The sequence below is a fragment of the Pocillopora verrucosa genome, chromosome 11 (genome assembly GCF_036669915.1).
Source record: "Pocillopora verrucosa isolate sample1 chromosome 11, ASM3666991v2, whole genome shotgun sequence".
Lineage (NCBI taxonomy): Eukaryota > Metazoa > Cnidaria > Anthozoa > Scleractinia > Pocilloporidae > Pocillopora > Pocillopora verrucosa.
The window spans coordinates 9,392,751-9,414,872 of record NC_089322.1 but is presented as its reverse complement, the minus strand read 5'-3'; the positions used below and the strand labels follow the sequence as shown (position 1 = coordinate 9,414,872).

At 36.9% G+C, this 22,122-nt stretch overlaps 1 protein-coding gene across 1 annotated transcript; it reads left to right on the top strand.

Annotated features, from left to right (window-relative positions):
• The first annotated feature begins 17,023 nt into the window (after window positions 1–17,023).
• Window positions 17,024–20,457, top strand: LOC136284454 (uncharacterized). The gene is made up of 4 exons (XM_066174794.1): window positions 17,024–17,071; window positions 18,235–18,370; window positions 18,782–19,030; window positions 19,857–20,457. The coding sequence occupies exons 1-4, from the start codon at window positions 17,026–17,028 to the stop codon at window positions 20,161–20,163; spliced, it is 738 nt and encodes a 245-aa protein (XP_066030891.1). The 5' UTR covers window positions 17,024–17,025; the 3' UTR covers window positions 20,164–20,457.
• Window positions 20,458–22,122: the final 1,665 nt, after the last annotated feature.

Below are 22,122 nucleotides of genomic sequence, written 5' to 3'. Positions count from 1 at the left end.
CTCCAGTCTCAATCCCTGTTCAAAGAAGGGCGATTGCATTTTACCTAACACCTGCCAGTGTTATCCTGGATATGACGGGGCAGCGTGAAACATGAAAGCTTAACCGAACCTACACGCTCCAGTTTTTGCCGCGTCTGTGTACAATGCCTCACTCCTAGAAAACAGTCCCCCGGGAACGACAATTCTCTAAGTGCAGGCTAGTGATTCCGACACAGGCCGAAATGGGAAACGTTCGTTTTTGATCGACAACAGCAATAATGCGAACATGGCATTTACCATCGATAGCATCTACAGTGATATTCTTACATCGTCGGTGTTGGACTACGAAAGTTCCTCTCCTAATCTGTTCAAGTCGCAAATCGTGGCTTCGGACAATGGATCTCCACGCTAATCAAGCTTTGTTTTCATGTACATCCATGTTGTCGACTTAAACGACAACTGCCCGGTCTTTCACTTTCCTTAAGCGATGTGGTTCAACATTTCGCAAGATACACAACTAGATACCCTTCTGACTGTGGTATCCGCCTGTGATGAGGACAGTGGGCTCAACGGAGAAGTGAGATACACCTTATCAAAGTCAAGGAACGGTGGAGAGTCCTACAAAGTGGGTGAAAAAATGGAGAACTAAAAGTTGGTGATAAACTTCGGCCTGAAGAGTACCTTCTGATAGTTGTGGCAAGTGATCTAGGAAAAGTTTCGTGCTCCAGTTATCTCGATATCTCTGTAAACGTTTTTGCTGAATCAGAAACAAAAACTACGTCAATTACCCGCACGGAAGATATATGGTCTTCTATCTCCTTATGCTGATGTCTAGGAATGTTTTTCCCCCAGTTCTTATTAGATGTTTGAAATTCTCTGTTACTTTCTGTTAAGAAATTCTTCATTATGAATATCTTTCTAACATGCCTCGTGGTTCGACGAGCTAGTGCCAATTGTTGAAGGAGTAAAATTTTTCGTGGCATCTGTTGATGAAGTGCTAACAATTTCGAAAAGATTGGATTAAGCAAGGGGTGAATTAGTGAAATGATATCTAACCATTGCAAAGGAATTTAATACTCGTCAGTAGAAGAACATCTTAAGAGCTAATGTCAACGTGCATCAGACAAACGGCGGCAAGTCACCCAAATTGTTTTCTCTTCTACTTTCATATTTTGTAGCCCAATATGTCCTAATAATTGTGGTGTAGTTTTTTTGTGAAAATATATTTTAATTTTTGACCTTCGGTATTTCTGTCGGCATAATCCTTTGTTTTATCATCTAAACTTAATCCCCTGTCATTATTGAAGCTGGCAAAGAAATATTTATTTTTTGGTGAATATTTTTGTCCGACATACTTTTTCTATGTCAAAAAGTAGCATCAAAACAAAGACAGTTTTAACAATGCCCGAAATGACAGAATCTACTGAGCTTCTAGCTTTTAAAAGTCAAAAGGATGGTTACAAAGTTACTGTAAAAATTTCCTTGTGTATTTGTGTTGTTATATTGTGAGACGAACTCAAAGTCCGGCAAAATTTACTTGTTAGCGCCTACTTGTCACCACCGTTTATTGGCATATCGAGGCATAAATCACCTCAATTTGTGAAAAAAATCTAACATAACACTCTTATTTATGATTTTATAAGACCAATAAGCTGTTTCGGCTATTATATCACGCTTGAGTATTACTTATTGCCGGGAGCCCAGGTTTTAAGATGTGTTTTCCCCTATCCATTTATATCAGAAGCTGGTCACGCAATAATCGATACCAACACAAATGAATATTTACCCTGTATGAAGATTTTTGTGTATTTTGAATGGACAGTATTACAATATGTTACTTTTGTGGTCGCTAATCGTTGTTTCAGTAGCAGCGTAGTAGTTCAAAGCGGGTTGCTTCAACGCTATTGAAATTTATAGTGTTCTGGCAGGAGAGCAGAGCGTGATGCTCTGGGAATAAAAACTCTTTGGGGCCTTGTACATGAAGTCTACAGGATATCAGAATGAGTTTTGTTCAAGAACGAGTTCATCCCGGTTGCCACATGATACCAGAGTAAAATTATTCGAAACGAGTCTGATGCCTCCTTGAAAAGAAAAAAAGGCTTGAACAGAAGACATCGCAAGATCTTTGGCTATGTTACAAAAGAATACTTAATGCACTAGAAGTGCACGGATCGAGTTCTGGATGCACAAATGCAGACGTACAGTTATTTTAATCCCTACCAAATTATGTCAAGACGAACAAAACAAAAAAAAGCACAGCCGTCCTGCCTCGAAGCAGGACAGATTTTGTCAGCATAAAAATCTGAGAAATCAGAACCTAAAAGTTTTTATAAGTAAATAATCAGTTCACGTGAATTTTTCGAGGTGAGACTGACAGCTCGTAGTCGGCAAATCACATCTTTTGTTGTTAGGTGCTGACAGGGTTGGTGGGGGAGGGTGGGAGAGGAGGCGATCGGAAATGGGTGAGGATGCTTGTGGTACCTTTCAGTGATCAAAATCAGTGATCTTGTACCTTTACGGTGTCTCAAACTTTAGTGGACTACCAGATACCCAGCTGGCACCTTTAAGGGTGTTTTTCGCTCAATAAAATGCCTGAAATAAGCATTACTAGGAAGATTTGATCTGACTTGAGCCTCTGGAGCATATCGATAGAGGAGTTCTTATTTTTGAGATTTTTTAATTTTTTGTGTTTAAATTGGTACTTTTTAGGGGTAGATATCAGTTGTTGCCACTCCCAAACGGATGAGTCAGGTACCTTTTATAATTTTATAGAGGTCGTTTTCGAAACTCCCGGCGCGCATCCTCGCTCTCTTGTGTATAGGGGTTCCCGGGGGGGTGCTGATATGTGCTCCCGATCGAGGCCTAAGTCTGACGGGACGCGTAATTTGCGTCTTGCGTACTATCTGTGGAACACGCTTGCCAATACCCAAATAGGCATTTGGAATCGACTTAACCCTACCATCTCCGCAGGTAACTTCAAATGTCTTTTTTACAACTGCGCAAGGGAACGACCTGAGATATGCCACGTCGGTCTTCTCGATAACTATACCCAAACGTCCTACAAGCGAACGATTTAAATGAACAGCAAATCTCCTTGTTAGCATGTAAGATGAGACGCTTATACAACGGATCAATTGGTTAAACGGTGTGTAGCTTGCCAATCGAATTGACTTTTGTAAACATTCTTTGTTTTCCGCCGGCAAAGGAATCATTGATGGATCTGGACATTTTAGTTTTCTGAATACCGTAATTCTTGGAAGGTTTTTATAGATATGAAAAGAGAGGAAAAAAACCCATCTCTTCGTAATTCGAAGGCTGATTCATCTTTGAATTTGTGTCACGCTTGTCATGCAACTAATATAATAATGTGGAGAAGATTTACGAACTGTAAATTAAATCTGGCTAAAATATGGTAGAGCATAACTTGATCACCGAAATAGCTAATAAAATCATAAATAAATAAGGTAAGAGGTTATGTTAGATTTCTTTACAAGCTATAGTGATTTATGCCAGTAAACGGTGGCGACAAGTAGACACACCAGGTACACTTCATAGTCGCTAGCAAGTAAGTTTTGCCGGACTTTGAGTTCGTCTCATGATATAACAACACAAATACACAAGGAAATTTTTACAGTAACTTTATAACCATCCTTTTGTCTTTTAAAAGCTAGAAGCTCAGTAGATTCTGTCATTTCGGGCATTGTTAAAACTGTCTTTGTTTTGATGCTACTTTTCGACATAGAAAAAGTATGTCGGACAAAAATATTTATCAAAAAATAAATATTTCTTTGCCAGCTTCAATAATAACAGGGGATTAAGTTTAGATGATAAAACAAAGGATTATGCCGACAGAAATACCGGAGGTCAAGTAAATTCGTTACATGAGGTCACACAAGTCGGGTAATATGTAGGGTGAAAATTTGCATATTTGAGCGGCTGAACGAAAAATATCGTTTCTCGAAAAATAAAATATATTTTCACAAAAAAAAAAATACACCACAATTATTAGGACATATTGTGCTACAAAATATGAAAGTAGGAGAGAAAACGAATTTTGGGCGACTTGCCACACTATTTCAAATTTTTTGGATGCTGACATTCTGCAATATTCTCCAAACTAACGATAGCAGAGCTTACAGTGCGCGCAGCGTAGCCCCATAATTATACGAAATAGTAGTAACCCATTAAGCCGAGAAAATTTAGACATGCAACCGAACGACCGACCCTACAAGGTGCTACTTTTAGCATGCGCAGCCAACCGTACGTCGGGCACTACCTTAGCCATTACTTAGTGGAAGAGTAAGGGAGGAGGTAATTGCGTGCATAACTTGGATACCCCATTAATGTGCGCTAGGAGACACCGGCAGATGACAATGAAGTGCGCATACTCGAATGTCGAGCTTCAGTGCAGCGTACTGCGGGCACACGGTTAAGAATTACACGAAGGCTTCACGTGGGCTAGGGGGTGTCGAGCCGCGTAAGCAAAAAATTTGCAACCCGCGTTTTGAGCGGGATATGAAACTGGTGAGGTTGAAGTTGAACAGTAATTCTCAGTATTTTGGAATTTCTAATCAACTCGCAGAGCTACAATACCAGCAGAGCTAAAGCTTTGTCAACAAGGGGAAATTATTATACTTCAAGTTCGTGGAGAGAGGGTTTTGAGTGAAAATAGCCGGAAAGAAAGAGACAGAGCGACCGAAAAAAGCAAGGTGTAGAGCGAGTCGAGAAAAACGTGCAAGAAAGTTAGAGAGGACACCAAAATAGATAGAAGACGGCGAGAGGAATGCGAAAGAGAACAAGAAGAGATATAAGTAAAAAGGCGAATATCTAACGAAAAGCAACGTGTCTCACAAAACATGGATCCACGTTCTCTTCGCTCAACATCTCGAGGCGTACTTACTGCTCGGGTTATGATGAACATGCTCGCAATACGACAAATATTTTTCCTAAGGCTGGAAACTGAAGAATCAATCTCTGAAATTGATAGTCGTCACATTTTGGAAGAAGCGTCCGAGCTGTGATTGTGTAATTAAACGGATTCCTGGCAATTTCATCTCACAAGGATGCTGGTAAGCACATGGTTAGCGTAAATTATTGTTGTTACCATTTTTGAAATTCAAGAGCCGTTTTTCAGAGTCCGTTTCTGTGACCTTCCTGGATATATTTTTCTGTTGAATTCATTGAGGTACAATCTCGGAATTTCATAAGTGATTATGAACGATTAATTCGTATAGGCACCATAATATCCTTTTAAATGTTGCAAAAAATGTGATGAGAATCTTACGTTATGAAACAATTGAAAAACCTTTTGCTAGCAGCTTACGTCTGTAATGTGTAAATGTTCATGGGAAATGCTTTTCCTTGAAAGCGACGATACAGAAGTTTTTAAAGCTGATAGATATAAGCTGTTTGCAAGTAATGAAAAGCAAATTGACAATCATACCTTAATGCTTCACATGCTTAGCTCAAGCATGTCAGTTGTGTGTACCTACCATTGTAGAGGTGTCTTTAAAAATATGTTTTGGTGCGGCTGTTGTTCTTTGTTCATCTTTGTGGCCAAAAAAGCTACTTAAGGCACTAAACCTCAATTTTTATGTAAAGAAGGGACCCTTCAAGGTGTAAGAGTAGTAGACCATAGAATGATGTTTACTAGGCAATTGCACTTACCAAAATTATATATTCAAGCAGTACTTTACATATATAAAACTGATTACATGATGTCTTTAACCCCTTACACCCTAACATCAGTATGCATATTCTCCATACTATCATCTATACATTTCCTTATGTGCTGGCAAGGAGAATTTGTTTAACAATCACAAGGTTCTTCAGTTGAATATTGTTTCCTTTATTCTCATGACCTTAATGTTTGATTCAGGGATGATATTGAAAAGAGAAATTAGATGCTAGTCACTCTTAGGGATTAAAGTGTTAATAGCTACACATTTTATATGCCCCTTGCATTCATTGGCAACAAAAGTTAGTTGTTGTTAGGATAGCAAATAAACAAATGAATAGAAGACAGCAAAATGAGGTAAACTGTAAACTTAGTCGACCACATGATAGAAGAAACACAACAGTATACTTAAGAAGAGAAACTTGGATTGTGCTAGTTAATTTTCTCTATTGCCCTCCACGTTTTTTATTCAAATAAAATTTAATCAGAAGTAGGATTTTCCTGCAATTTGTCAAATTACCAATGTGAACTTGATTCTTCTCAAATGTCAGGTGGTAAAAGATAGACACTAAGAATAGATGTCCATAAGAAAAAGTACACACCAAAAAAAAAAATTCCCACTGAAGTCGTGGTGTGATTGGTTTGTTATATTTAGAATGACAAAAGCAGGAAAAACACATTGAGCTTTTTCTTATTCCCCAGTAAGTTAATTATATTTTGGATTCTACGCTCAAACTGGGTGAGGATAAAGTAATTCATATCATGCTTCATTATGGTTTGTTTACTTGGAAAGGTAATTGTTATTAAAGTTTACAGATGTTTTGGTTGCCATCCCAATTAACCCTTTAACTCTTAGATAAAATCTGTAATTCTCCTTGACTGTCAACCATACAATTCTTACAGTGTTAGTTCAGAGAATTTACTATTGGATCAACTAGTTATCCCCAAATTGATATTTGTCTTTATTCTCATCACCTATCTGGTTGATATTGTAGGGAAAAATTCTTTCTTGGTCACTCACGGGAGTTAGAGGCTTAACATTCATAACAAAGTTTCATTGAACATAAAATGTTTCAAGAACTTTTTCCCTTTCTCTTCAAAACAATTTATTACTTCTGGAGCACAATTAACCCTTAAACTCCCAAGATCTCATTGGTAATTCTCCTTACTTTCTGCCGTATAGTTCGCGTGATGTTAGTTTTGAGAATTTGGTATTGGATCAACTAATAATTCCTTAATTAATATTTTTATTTATTTTCATCACTTGTCTGCTTGATACTGTATTGATATTTTAAGGAGAAATTATGTCTTTGTCACACATGGGAGATGAAAGGATAAAGGAAGCAGTTTATTAAAAAAATTATATCTACTCATTTAGGTAATTATTTGAAAATATATGAGTAACATTTGATGTTTTCACATGTAACAGGATAATCAAGCTGAAGATAGCCCCAGAAAGGAGTGAACTCCACTGTAACAATCAGGTGACTAATTTGGAAACTTGAGCGCTTAGAAAATACACCTTGGCTTGCAATTTTGATGATTAAAGTTTTCTGGGGTAATTGAAATTCACCTTCCACATGACCTGTATAGTCATACGCTATGAGATAACTTAAGAAAAATGCGTTTTTGGTGGTAAAAGTATTTTAAGTTCAGCACCACCTAGTAACAACAATTAATGATTTCCTGTAAGCATGAATGTTTGGGAGAAGTTATGGTGGAAATTGACCTTTTTTTGCTGGGGTGCATAGGTTCTGATGGATGTAATGTATATCTTTTAACTTTCAAACTTTTGACTTTGTATTAATTGTAACTGTTAACCATATCTATATCTGTGTACCTTAAGCCCTCAAAAGTTGAAACAGGTAAATCAATAACCTGACTTCCTTTGTTTGGGAATTGTGTGATTGTATAATTTTGCTGTGTAAGTTAGCACATTGTAACATGTAATATTATTATTCAGGTAGCATTAAATACTCTTGCTCAAGCTTTCATCAATGCATGGTTATTCTCACCAAATACCCAAACTAAACATTGATATCTCGAAATGGTCACAATGTATGTGAGTTTCAAAGTGTGGAAATCTGGAAAAGCAAAAATCCTCCCCTAATTAGTTAATGAGGGCCCTCTTGTTTTAATTCGTGTTTTTACTTTGACCAGCCTTCTCCCCTGTAATGCTTAGGGCACATAGATGAAGATAACATTTTTTGCATTTTGACGCATGAAAGTTAAATTAGTTGGCGTCCACATAATGCACAAAGCAATAATAAAAATGCCTTATCTTTATAGGTTAAAAAATTAGAATAAGAGAGTTGTGCTGACCATATCTTACTCTTTATCCTCCTTTGGATATTTATCCGGATAACATAGTTACTAAAAGTCTCATTCACTCTCAATTTTCACTGAGCTCGTGGAGAGATGATAACCTTAGCCTGCCCTCTTACCACAGATAGTTCTCTTGGGCATCATCACTACAAACCTGTCTAATTTGTACATTAAGGTAACTGTTCCAGATGGACTAATGTTAAAAATTGGTTGTGAAAATTTCTTTAACCTGTCGTCATATGAATGTTTGACTTAAGTTTACCTCACTAACCAACATGTAAACTAAATAAATAGAGACGTGAAATTTATTTGTTCTTTTGAGGTGTGCATAAAAATTTCAAAGTCATCACAGGCTTGAACTACAGGTTAACAGGAAATCTGCATATGTTTTCAACATATAAACCCAGGATTATGACTAACTTTATTGGGTGCCATAAAGGTACAGGTAAGTGTTGTAAAAAAGTTTGCTTAGCTTTTTCATTAGTAAACATTTCTTTTTCTAAGAATGTTGTTTATCTGACCTATGCTGAATTCTAACTTTTCAACCAAATTTTCTTCTGTTTTGAAAATTCTTAGATCTCCCAGGATTAGTTAATATTCATGTAATTAAAATCATTGCATGAACTCTTGCAGATGTATAGCACATTCGATTTTTCCTCTGATCCTCTTAACATTTTATCATGGGTAGGGATTGGTATCAGCCATAAAATCTAAGTCAAATTAAAGTTTTGTGCACTGTCTATGTATCAAATTTATATAATAAAATACTCTATCCTTCTTAAAACCAGTTTATCAAAATAAGAATAAGTTACCAGGCACAAGTATGGCTTTCACAATGATGGTTTCCAGGTTTGAAAAAAAGTCATTACCTACTAAAGTCCTCAGTTCCTTAGCCCTGAAAGCTCAACCTCATCAAAACATTGCTAACAGGTACAAGTAACTAATTAATGATACAGACGAGAGAGCCTATTCCCAAATACAGCCTCCTCAATCCTGTTAGCTTATTTTGGACATGGCATTTCAAACATTATTTCATGTTAACTTGTTGCAAACAACTCCATCTTCCAGTAATTCAACTGATGGCAAACATAAGAAAATTCCATCTAAAAATTTTCAACACATTTAGCATGGCCAACAACAACATCAAATCAACTTTTAAACTCAATAGAAAACTTGATTGATGCTTGAAATTGATTTCGGTGATATGGAAATGAAATACAGGTATTATCTCAAATTTTTTGAAGACCTCTACATTATATGCAGTTACACCTGAGGTTACCAAGTTAATTAAGATAAAATATCAGAAAAAGACTTCGTGTATTTCCATCCAGAGGACAATCATGAAACATAAGAAGCCGAAAGCGGCGAAAAAGTTTTTAAAAATTACAGGTTCAAACATGAGTGGAATATTACTTTTCTATTTAATTTTCTACGCTAAACAGAGGAGCTTGAAACGATAGGGAAAAACGGTGGAGAAAGCAGTCATACCTGGAAACTTCAAGAGAATATATGAGAGAAGCCCATCGACTAGTGATGTCTTAACGCAAAGTAGTTTGCCGTCGTTTCTTTCAATTTTGGCTTAATTGTAAGTCGCGCTTAATAGAATATAATTTCAACTGATGCTGACATTATGCACTTCATCTGAAGAAGAAAAAATTCCCTATCTTCGAAAACTTGCTCAAAAAATTTGGTGCAGCGACTTGGCAATTTGTGAGAACATCGTCCCTAGGTTCCAAGCCTCGTCTGGTCTCTTATCCCCTTGAAGAAACTCTTCTAAAGTTTATGCTGAAGAGTTTTATTACAGTTTTTATTAGGTAAAATGAAGGGCTGGAAAATAACCAACAAGAGCCCCGCTTTTAGGCCTGGCTGAATCTATATATTAGCAAAACATATCGATGGATTAAAAAAGCAAGGACCGATAAAATTAATACTGACATCACTAATTTCTTTCTTCCTTTCTTCCTTTCATGCATTGATCACCTTATCTATTACTATTTCACTGTTTTTTTTTAACTTAGCAGACTTAGATAGACAATTGATGTGTTAGCTCTATACTGTTCGAACTATATTTGAACGCCGTCATCCTATACCAAATATAAAGTATCGCTGTGATTGTGTATAGTATAGTAAGATAAGTCACGTTCGAATTTGACTTGCCTTACATCATTATTTCAGCTCAGACTAGTTGATATGTGACCATAATTAAAGATCATATATTACTAACTAAAACGTAGTAATAGGAAACAATCAGGTAATATCATCCGTGACCGTACAAAGTAGAATGCAAATGACGCATGAATAGAGTACAAATATCCTGCGACATTGAACGGTTATTTGGACAGTTGGTTATTTTGTACTGCAAACAAAAACTACGCTTCTTTACTCGCTTTTTTTCCCCGTCTTTGAGAAATGAGAAGAAAAAATTAGCTGAAGAAGAACTTATTGGATTATGAAAATTTTCTATTAGACTTTTTGGTGTGTAGTTTCGTTGAGTATTCATTTTTTACTCTATGGCCTCGTCAAAATACGGCACGACTCGTATAAATACTCAGAAAAACTACACACTAAAACGTCTAATAAGATTTACGGATGCTCACTGCTTGTGCTCTGATCTCCCCCTTCCATTTAGAGAGGACTAAAAGGAATCATATAAAGACCTTACAACTCAGTAGAAATTTACACTAAGAACGAGCCAAGTCAATCATTCCTTAGTCGGAAGGTAGAAACCACGAAAAAAAGGAAAACAAAGAGAAATTCTCCAAATAACGTAATGGGGGTTACTCGGCTTTTAGTTAAGATTAAAGCTTTTCCATAGTTCCTTTGAAAAATTAATTTTATATTGAAGGATTATTTAACAAAGGATGTCTAACTCATTTTGTGAGAAGGCCCACAGCCAGGTGTACAAGAAAAGATTAAAGGTTAACTGACGGCTACAAGGTCACTTTTTGGAATACCGATAAAATGCCTCAGGTAACACATTGAAACAGATACAAGGTGCTTCGAATGCCTCTTTGTGCCTTTTTTCGCCTGGAAAACTGTCCTAAATGCAGCTTCGTGAGTCATCCGCCGTAAACGCTTTGATCATGTGATCTTATACGTCACACACGTGTACATTAAGCAAAGTAAACATGGCGGATAATAATTCGAGTAAGAGCAGTTCTATTTCGGGGTCTGATTATTCGGATTTTGAGGCCTCGATGGAAGGTGATTATAGTGAAAGGGGTTATAAACTTTTCGGTGAAATCAGGCACTCGCGATTTACACCGCTAGAACGAACCTATAGTAAAGCACGAGAGTCAGAAGAGGAATTGCCGCCGCCTCAATCAAGAAAGCGAGAATGGTGAGTGCATTTACGTTTGTAAAGAAAGTATCTGAAAATCAGTCGCTCATTAAATGTAGGAGCGCCGGATCAAGTTAGGAAAATCAAACGTGCAGACTCTTGAATACCGTGGGAGCGAAGTGTTTTTATGCGACATACAAGCACCTTCCGAAGCTAAGGTTTCACTGACCGAAAATATAAACGTACACGCTTGTGGAAGCGAACTGGGTGGATTGTACATATCTCACGCGATTGAATCGGTCTTAAGTTTTCCTGTGTTGAATCTGGCGAGCGATTAAAGATTTCTCGGCTTTCATTTAAAAGCACGATGTAGCAGAAAATAGTATTCGCACATGTAGAATTGAACATTCTCTTAATATACAAGCTCACAGGATGGGGAAATAAGAGAGATCAAATGGTGTTGATTTTTTTTTAACAGAAAAAAAAGCGCTTTCACTACTCCATTTATTTTTCTGATTATATAAGATGCAATATGGGTTTTCTCAGTGTGAAATAAAAGGTTGTGGTTAAACTTTGTGACTTCATCGAGCCCAGATGTTTTTCACCCTTGCGTGTCTTTTGGGGACTACACTCTTTCGCGGTATTGTCGTTCACGCCTAACAAGAAATCTTCTCCCGAATATGTGTCTAAAATAGAATTCATCCTCTTTTAGTCAAGTGACAAGTAAAGCGTTTTCGAGGTATGCATGAGTATATGCACCATTATGAGCCAAAAATGATGAAGTGAAAGATTCGTTCGCAATTAAATCCCGGAAGACTGTTTGGAATAGTTATTCACCAGCCTAGGTCGCAGTCCACCTCGAGAACAGCTGTGCCCACTGTCATTAGTACCGCTTTTCCTGATTTCTGATTGGCTGTTTCTAATATCTTCTTTTTTTCTGATTGACTGTTGACATAACTTAGACTTTTTTTTTTCTTTTGTGAGCCTCTCTATCAAAATGCAAAAATTAAGTAAATATCCTCAAAGCTGCCTTTCCCCGTTTAGTGGTGCCGGGTCAGATGAAGCTTCATTCTCTCTTTGGTTAATCTGTTGCACCCTCTGAAAGACCATCGCCCATAAACTTTTAATAGACTCACCCATCTTCCCCCCCCCCCTCCCCCCAACCATCTCCTACTCAAAAAAAACTTTCGACAGCACTTTAGACCACGCAACCGGACAAATACAGCAAGGAGGGAACCCTGATCCCTTTACACGCAAATACGCACGTATCGTTTTCGCGTAAACAAACGCTAATGAAGCTTGAATTCAAATTTGTTTTTCTAAATTTTTGAATTTACCCTCTTTTCTTTAATTGTTTAAAGAGGATCGTGTCAGGAAAATAATATGCTACAACACTATTGACTATCTTTAGCGCCGTGGTCTTCTCGTGATTCATTTTATCAGTATCGTTGTTGTGGAAATTTTCTTTCGGAAAAAAAGCTGCCTTCGTTAAAATCGTCAAAAATCGATCGCAGTAATGGCTGCAAGGAATTTTACCTTTGTCACCAAGCCACGAGGCAAGTGGTTTGGAAAATTTAAGTGGAAGAACGTTTTTGGCTCGTTGCTCGGTGCACGATATGCCCTCTACCATCTTTCCTCCTTCGACTTGCTCTGACAAGCTTCGCCTCCTTTAGCGCAAGTACAACGTGCTCTACATCACGTAAAACCCTCTCACGTCCGTGACAGATACTATACAGAAAAGGAAAGCATCTTCGTAGCCACAGAAGAGAGATAATGAGGCTTTTAAGTTGACTTGATGTATCTCAGTTCAAGAACAGAACTTAACACACGATCCAAATGAAACCCCTTGAACAGGCTATCTATGATGATATAATAAACGAAATTTTTTTCATCTTTTGACCGCCGAGTTACATTACAATCTATAATCCTAATTGAGTGTACAGGACATGTGGCATTCACAAAAAATTGCAATTTGCCATCAATCAGTCCTTCGACAGAGCATCGATTGGCTTTTAATTAAATGGTATGAGGCTTGAAACCGCTTAGTAAAATACTTAGGAATTTCAAAGCGTCATTAACTTGGGTCTATAGACTTCACGGCAGAACAATGCAAAAGAAGATAGGAAAACAATGACTTGAATCAGCGGATACTTTTATTTTCAGCCTCTTTTTACTTCGAATCTTTGAAGGTTGCTTACCATGAACAGAACAAAAATTTATCCTTGTCTTGTCCGACACAACTTTCGAGAAATTACTTGAAAATATTTAGGTCACACAGTGTCTTCTTTTTGGTGTTCTCGTTCTCTTGTTGTTTGGAAAATGCAATTACATCTTCGTCGCTTACCAGGACAAATCTTGCTGCCAAAACAAATATTCTGCAGGACAAGCAAACCAGGCCCAGTCAGCAAAGTTTGAAAAATCAGGAATTGTACCTTTCTCAATATTGTCACTCGTGTTACATATGAAAAATACGCCACTTGGATTCCGGATGTAGTGGTCGTATCGATTCTACGAGTGTTCTAGTTCTTGATCAAACTCTTATTACACGCCCATGTAATAAATGATGATATGGGGTTGGGGCACCAACACATTGCCGAATACTGCACGTAATTGAGACTGAATTTTTTTTGTAACTTCTGACCATAATTATGTACATTTATCATGAAAAGTAAAATAAATAAAACCCATGCCCTTGACCTATATCAATACGACAAAGGCTATTTTAGCCTTAACGGAAAAAAAAAAATTCTGTTAAGATTATCAGAAATTAGGAGAGTTAGAATGGAGAAGGATTAAACTTCTAAACACGGCAGAAACGATACAAATCAAACTCTTAAAAATCTTTAATAAACACTATACCAACCGTAAAGGTGCCACTTTCACATATTTTTTAAACTGTTTCTCAAACGTGTCTACTCAATAAATGTGAATATCACGAGGAAAATCTAAGGCAATATAGCCAGTGAAGTGTGAAATAGAGATTATTTGATAGGCCATTTTCGATAAATTGAAATTCAAACTTGGCTCCGTTACTCGTGGGAAAGAAACAAAAGCTTGAGTGATGATTCATTAATTTCTCTTGTTTAATCTCCCCCTAGCCTAACAGCCATGTTAGAATTTTAGTGTATCGGAAATGGCCTATTTAAGCGAGTCAAGCTGTTCTTTCGCCTTCACAAAGGCCTTTATACAAACCTTCAGGTGTTTTTTTCTTAAATGTAAATATCAAGAGACATTAAATGGAGTAGGTGGAGATGAGGTAAATATACAAGTATATCGAGTTGAAGTCAATCTTTTTTTAAAACTAGACGAAAATTACAGTGACATGATTTGAATCGCAATGATATAAAAGTTTATACTACCTTGAAAAGAAAGAGAGTCACAAACTTAGAAGATGCAATACATGATCTTAACACTGAAAGTAGGCCATTTTCGAACTATCATCAGCATATTTTTCAAAACGAGGCCTGGTACTTATCCATTCCCATGAAGTCGAGTTTAATTTACATGTGAATGAAAACTTATAATCACGTGAAAGGACGAGCACTGGGACTCGCTTTCAAAAAGAAACTAAAACTAATTCCAAAACGAGTCTTTAATAACACTGAAAATTATTTCAAAAATACACTAACAAAACCATCACAAGACACAAACCTTGGCTCAAATCAAGGTATGATTGAGATATCCAATTTTTTTTACAAATTCTTCCTATACTCGAGAATCACTTGTACCTCTTGCATATGTTGACGAAAACTTCTTATAACAAAATTGAAACATTGAAGTACGCGACAAAGTATCTAAAGTACTAGACAATGGAATCTCTGCGACACACGCGACGAACAGACAAGTATCTGGCTCACGCTACCAACAAAGAAATCGAACAATTGATAAAAACGTCGACTAAATAACTGACTCAAAAGATCCTAGCCAAGCAAAACATACCGTTAGTTAACGATATGCTGCTAATAATTCCATGCGATCTAAATAACAAAAGGGTGCTAAATCGTGGCACCCATAGACATGATGTATTGACTAATCACAAGAGGAACAACGGATTACAAATCAAATATCCCTAATGACTGAGTCGGTCGAAAATATATTTTGTGTTCACCTCAAAAGTTTAAAATTGATATGGAAGTCTAGTGTGCACTGACGCCACACACTTCTGCTGTGAAAGATAATGATAACAAATTGTCTAATCTACCAGACTAGTTTTACAAACACGCTGGCTTAGATCATTCTTTCATCATAAAAATGCAGAAGAAACATTTCACATCACTCATAAATATATCTTGATGCCTTTACGAAAATGAATGAACTTGTAAGAGAAAAATAAAACTTTGGCTAGCTTAGAAGTGTCTGCTTTCAAACTACAGTGGCTATTTGGTCTAAGATTTTCCTCATGACGTTTACACTTCAGAGGACACAAGAAAAACAATATCAAAAACACATGGAATTAGTTATCAGAGTTGAAAAAGGGATTATAAACTGTTTCTAATTTCTTGCGTTTGATTTGAATCGTTTCTGCCATATTTTAGATTTTAATCCTGCTTCATTCTAGTTTTCCTATAATTTGCCTTTCCAAAAGCGTATTTATTATTATTTTTTGGTTTTGTTTGTTGTTTTTTTTTAGTTAAAAATAGCATTTGTGGTGACGATATCGGTTTGGGGAATGGGTTGTTTCATGCCCTTTTTTTTCATGGTAAATATACACGAGCAAATACTGGCAGCTATTTATGAAAATACTTCAGTGACAATGACGTGCAATATTTTTCAGTGTGCTGTTGCCCCCAAACCCATATCATTTCGTACTGTAAGGAGAAATATGTTTATGCGAACCTCCCAAACGCACCACTATGAGTTTGACGGCCAAACGGCTGACATAGGAACAAACAGATTTGAGCTCAATATTTGCGATTTTTTGGGAACAAACAAACACGAAAAAAAAAAAAACAGGAATGAACAACAGTTAAAAAATACAAAGAAAATAAGAAAAACTACAGTAGGTCTAGAACAAGTGCAAATAATAGATGGGAAGGAAGTGACATGATTTACAACATTAAATATGCGAAACACTGTACAAAATAAAATGTGAACTATTAAAAAAGCAATTTAAACCTAAACAGAAAATTGCATGACAGGGCTAACACAACAATAAATTGTGTGGTGAAGAAAAGTGAACTAAATTTAGATAAAAAGTGCAAGAAAATAAATAAATAATTTTAGGGCTGGTCAAGAATAGACAAGCAGAGGCTCGGCAAGTTGTGATACTGTTGCTTAGCAAACCAGCTAAATCAAAAGAATAACTAAGCAAAAGGTAGCCAATTTATAAGAGATTTAGAGAAATTATAGAAATTGTTCTAGCTAAAAAAAGGGAAAGGCGTAAAAACTGCTCATGCTCGACAACAGGATTTACCTGGAAATTGGAGATTTGGGTAGGAGAAGAATACTTGGGAACACTACAACTATACAAAACAAAGAAGATGTTGAAGGAAAGCTAGAAATTTAGCAAAATAACAAAATCAATTTGCCACAAGTTAATAGCATTAAAAATATATTGAAAACAACAAAAAAAAATACGTTTGAGTGACCTTGACACATTTGTACGTGACCAAAAAAAGATTTAACGAAAGCGATCCCCAGCTTAGCCGGCGCCACCATGATAAAGGGCGACAATGAAAAAAAAAAAAAAAAAAGAAAAAAAAAGGGTTTAAATAAAAGGATCTAAGTTACACTGGAACAATTTATTTTTGAAGGAGCAGCGAAGATGCAGGTCTCTGAGTATTTCACTATGTTTTTCGTCGTGGCCGTCGGTAAGTTCTTCTTTCACTACCCAAAGTGAAATAATCAGTTATAAAATACCCACTGGAGGCGATTTCTTTTCATTTCGTTTCGGAAGTTTGGCCTTATTAATTTCTTTTGTAACTTCTGCTACGTACTGTTTGAAGAAAGGATGCTGTAATATTTAGCTGTTACGCAGATAAAGCGGCGTCCACTGTATTGCGCAGAGGGGAGGTGATGCCTTTAAATATTAACCCCAGAAAGAGAGAACGATGACAATTTTCATGTTGTTCTGTATAGCTGAGAAAGTTCCAAATTCTTCAATATTCTTCGAAGAGGTTTCAAACCGTACATCTTCCTACTGAAGGTAAATCGGTGCTCTGCTGAACGACTTAACCGGTGGCAAATTGAAATACTGTAGGTTTGTTTTTTGTCACGCTTCCTGTACCAGTATATACTGCTAGTGACACATAGAAAATTGTACTGTAACGGATCTCAAAAGAAGAAAAAAGTTCATTCATGCAATAATCGTGGAAAGTTTGTTTGAGGGGTTTAATTTGAATAGTATTTTCAGTCTTGAAATGAGACACCTAAAGTGAACTTTTATCTTTATCCTGGTTCTTTCATTGTTACGAGGATGCTTTTCTTTTCTGCATGATAAGAGCACATTGCCTCAGTGTTTTGGCCAATATATTGAACCCTAACCATATGCTCGGTAAAAACGTATCTTGAGAATTGGAATTTCTTCCCAGAGGTGTTAAAGCGTTTTGGAACTTGACGGAGGAAAGGAAAAAGATGGTGGAGGTCCTATCGTAGACCCAGCCAAATGCGTTCTTCTATTCAAACTTCTCAAAATAATTAACATTAACATTTTTTAATATGTCCGTAATCGATTTTTGACGATGTATAAAAGGCCAGCTGTTTTCCAGAAGAATATTCGCAACGACCCTAACGAAACAAACTGGCGAGAAGGGTAACCGTGTGAGTGGGAGGGGGGCTGGGCTTTCTTCTTTGCTTCTTCGTTTAATTTTTTTGGTAGTGGGGGAGGGGGGGGGGATGGGATTCCCCCTACGCTAGCCTTTACAAGGTTTGCATGTTAAATACTCTGTTTTATTTCCAACACTTACTTTATTTTCATGAAAAACTACGTCTAACTACGTAACTGAGTTATTGATTCCATTCATCGTTTCTTTAGCGTTTCTCGTTGGAAAACACGCAGCAGCACTCCCAAACGTTGGTAACTGTTCTGGCATAGAATTCTATTGCGCTTATCGCAATTGCACCTCCTCCCTCTATAGAGGACTGCGAACGGACCCCACAGGAAACTGCTCGTAAGTTCATTTAAATAGCTCTAAACTTTGAGGTGTTTTGAACGGCGACTGCAACTGAAACGCAATACTTTATTTGTCAAGTGACCTCGTCTGGAGGGCTCTCGAAGGCTTCGTGAGTGGGAGCTGAGGGGGGGGGAGGGGGGAAGGGGAGGGTAAGTCACATAATTTTACCCCAAAGTTGTGGCAGCAGCCGACCAAACGAAAGGATGATACAGAAATAGCCAATCAGTGACAGCCAACCAGAAACAGCCAATCAGAAAGCGGGAAAACGCGAGTGCTCCAGTTGCAATGGGCAACGGTATACCAGGAGAATTTACAAACTAATTTACTAAACTAAACTCATACACGGATCACCTTAGACCCTTACTTAAAAAGTGCTCTAACTTCATGGGTTTCTTGTTTTCATTCCAGTTCTAAGCTTGACCAAGCAAATGAATGTATGCTGAAATTGGACAAGCACTGTTTTGACATCCTGCCAAACAGCAGCATGGAAAGTAATTCAACCCGGAAAAGAGGATGTGCTGAAGGTCTCATGCAAACAAGTACAAAGTATTTAAGATATTTGAATTGTTCCAGCTCAGTCACAACTAAAATGAGAGTCTGCATGGGAACCTTTCGAGGCATATTCGCCGCGAACATATCGAATTCCTCTCTTTGCACGTGAGTTTATGTTAACTATTTCTTTTGCAAACAGAAATTGAAAAAGATAATTAATTTGTGGCATGGTTGTGGAACAAGAAACAAATTAAATTCTTGTTACGAGCGTGAGGTGAAAAATTTCAATAATTTCCGTTGTGAATGTAAACCGCAGATGTTTTTATTTCTGAGCTGCCAAGAAAATGCGCTCTTATTGGACCATATACCAGCTACCAGGCTAATAATTAACAAGAAAACCTATAGGTGTAAATTACATTCAATTCGGGGCCAAGCGATTGCTTTTTTTCGAATAAAGGAAGAGAATGAAGAAAGGATTGTTCAGGAGATGAATTGAGACATTCTTGTCATTTGATTCTTTAATGGGTGCGCTTAAAAGCCAAGGAGGTTTAACTTTATCTATCTATCGTTCAGATAATGCAGTTCACTACTTCTTCCAAAATAAAGCTATGCAAAAAACTGATAACAATCTCAGATTGTAATGTCTTTTTTTCCCTTCAAAAACCTTTTTCAAACTGAAAAAGGTTTGAAGGTAAAAAAAGACAGATACGATTGCTTTTGTTTTTGCTCGAGTATAACAAAAACAAACAAAATATCGTATTTGATAATCATTGCTGGTACGAAAGCAAAAGGAATATTTTACGAACCAAGGAAACTGTTGCAATTGGTCGAGAATAGCTAAATGATTAAGAGAGCGACGTTCACAGAGGGGAGCATATCAGCATGTAGTCTCAGAAAATTTCTGAGACTGCATATTGTTCAATAAGACAAAAAAAAAAAAGAAAAGAAAAGAGAGAGACTACTAAACTTTTGATGACCTTCATTTTTACAGGGAGCAAACTAAGATGAAGAAGTGTCTGAAGAATGTGATGCTTACTGAGTGTACCTTCCCCCCTGAAGCGCTGGAATTGTTTAACTTGACTTTTGCTGGCCAAAATCCTTTCTGCGCTGATAATCGGAACCCTGGGGCTACCGGAAATGACCAGTGCAACGGCGTGAAAAACATAACTGGACCCGCCGCCGCATTCCTTCGCAACGATAAACCCAATAGTATCAATGCGGCCGCTGGCATCAAAACCAGTGTTTTGCAGGCGTTTTTGTCTGTTTTCCCGACCACTTGGTTCTTTTTCAGCTTTTAAAGAGGGTACTCTCACAATCCTTGTTTTTAAACGTTTTAAGGCAAATTTTAAAAGTTGTGGTATTGAGCGAGGAATTTGAGCTGCTAGCTTATCAAAAGTCTGCAATGTTTCCTTGTATTGTTTGCCTTTTATTTCATTAACAAGCACTTTCTTAACATGATCATTTCATAAATCGAAAGTAATGAAAGTTTAAATAAAATAATGTTAAAAAGAGACCTTTTTTGCAGCAAACCAATAAAAGATATTTGTTTCAGAAATGATCTTGTCAGACATCATGATACTTACTCCGAGCCATAAGCGTTAAAGGCATTTCGATTAAAGGAAGCTGGAGCCAGTTTAACTTGATTTTTTGTTGTTGTCTTAACAGTGCCATCAACTCACCCACCGACCCTCCCCACTCCTTTTCCGACGCATCACATGGCACTTTACAACGAGTATGTGAAACTTATCGTTTCCGTAACTGGCCCTACTTGCCTTTTACAATGTTTGCAAGATACATGATCTAGGGCGTTATATTTCCAATACTTTCTTTGCTTTTATGAAATTGACTTGTTTCGAACGGTTGACTTTGCTGAGCTCGACTAATTAAAATAGTGTGTGGTGAAGGTGGTCAGTTGTTCTGTCGTACTTTGAATTATACGTAGCACTTTATAGTACCTGTCGCATTTTGCAATACCTGTGACACTTTGTAATAAAATTGTCGCAACTTTTTGATAAAAAGCTGTCGCACTTTGAAATACCTGTTGCACTTTGTCATAACATCTTTTCGCAACTTTCTAATGAAATAAAGTCGCAACCTGTAATAAAAAAAGCTGCCACACTTTGTAATAACATACGTCGTACTTTGTAAGAAAAAAGCTGTCGCACTTTGTAATAACTCTTGTCGTACATTGTAATGAAAAAGCTGTCGCACTCTGTAATAACTCTTGTCGTGCTTTGTAATAAAAAAAGATGTCGCACTCAGTAAAAAAACTCAGTACAGATGGTCGGAGGGCAAGTAGACCCAATCACAACCAACATACGTGTCAATAACAATAATGATGACATAAATAATTTATTATAATTATCATTATAATTATAATTATTCAATCATCACCATAATTTTAATTGTTACTATTATTGTTCTCATTATCATTGTTATTATTATTATTGTTATTATCATAATTATAAATAATGACGAGCAAGGTGGCAACCAACCTGCAATGGAACAAGGGATATAATGTAGAAACATAATAATTGATTAAGGGTACGAATGGGATGAATGAAACTTTATCGTCGTGAAATAGCAAGAATACTCTCACCAAAGAATCAGGAATATAATTTCAAAGTAAAAGGACTTGGAAATAAAAATCGGTTGATTGAATGTGCCGGTAGTGATGGGTAATCTCACCGTTTAAGAAAAGGCTACTAATTAGCGAAAGTCCAGTGATCCCAGAAAATGTTGCAGGAAATCTAGGAAACAACATCTGCAAGAGCAAGTCTCGCGGGAAAGTTCTTATTCATCAAGTGATGTGAAGAAAAGATAACGTGGTTTCTGTTTGGTCTTGACTTTGTGTCCTTAATGATACATGTCAACAATAAAGTACAAATTTTCCCACGCCTGTTGTTTAGTTTCGTGTGAATTCTAATACCCAAAAATCTAACCTAATACTGCGAAAAATCGATATGTAGGCTTTTGCAATTACATTACTGCATAGTCAAGCTGGTTGTCAAATTTATCTTACTCCTTATGATTTGATCTATATTAGCGTGTAGTGGTTTCGGCAAAACAAGGGAAAGGAAAATATTTTCATCCATTAAGTGGTTTCCGAGGCTTATGAAACCCTGTTATTGCTGGTACAAGGAAAATTTAACACGTCCGTAACAGCACGTAATCGTGAAGCGCGTTATTGGCGAAATCGCGATTGCTTTCATCTTGGACTCAGGATACGCCAACCCTGTACTTTGATGACAAAAAGG

Excerpts from the sequence above, each read along its gene's own strand:
- LOC136284454 (XM_066174794.1), top strand. The coding sequence starts at position 17,026 with ATGCAGGTCTCTGAGTATTTCACTATGTTTTTCGTCGTGGCCGTCG. Across the intron at positions 18,371-18,781 it reads GACCCCACAGGAAACTGCTC|TTCTAAGCTTGACCAAGCAA; the intron begins GTAAGTTCATTT and ends TTTTCATTCCAG. Across the intron at positions 19,031-19,856 it reads TCGAATTCCTCTCTTTGCAC|GGAGCAAACTAAGATGAAGA; the intron begins GTGAGTTTATGT and ends TCATTTTTACAG.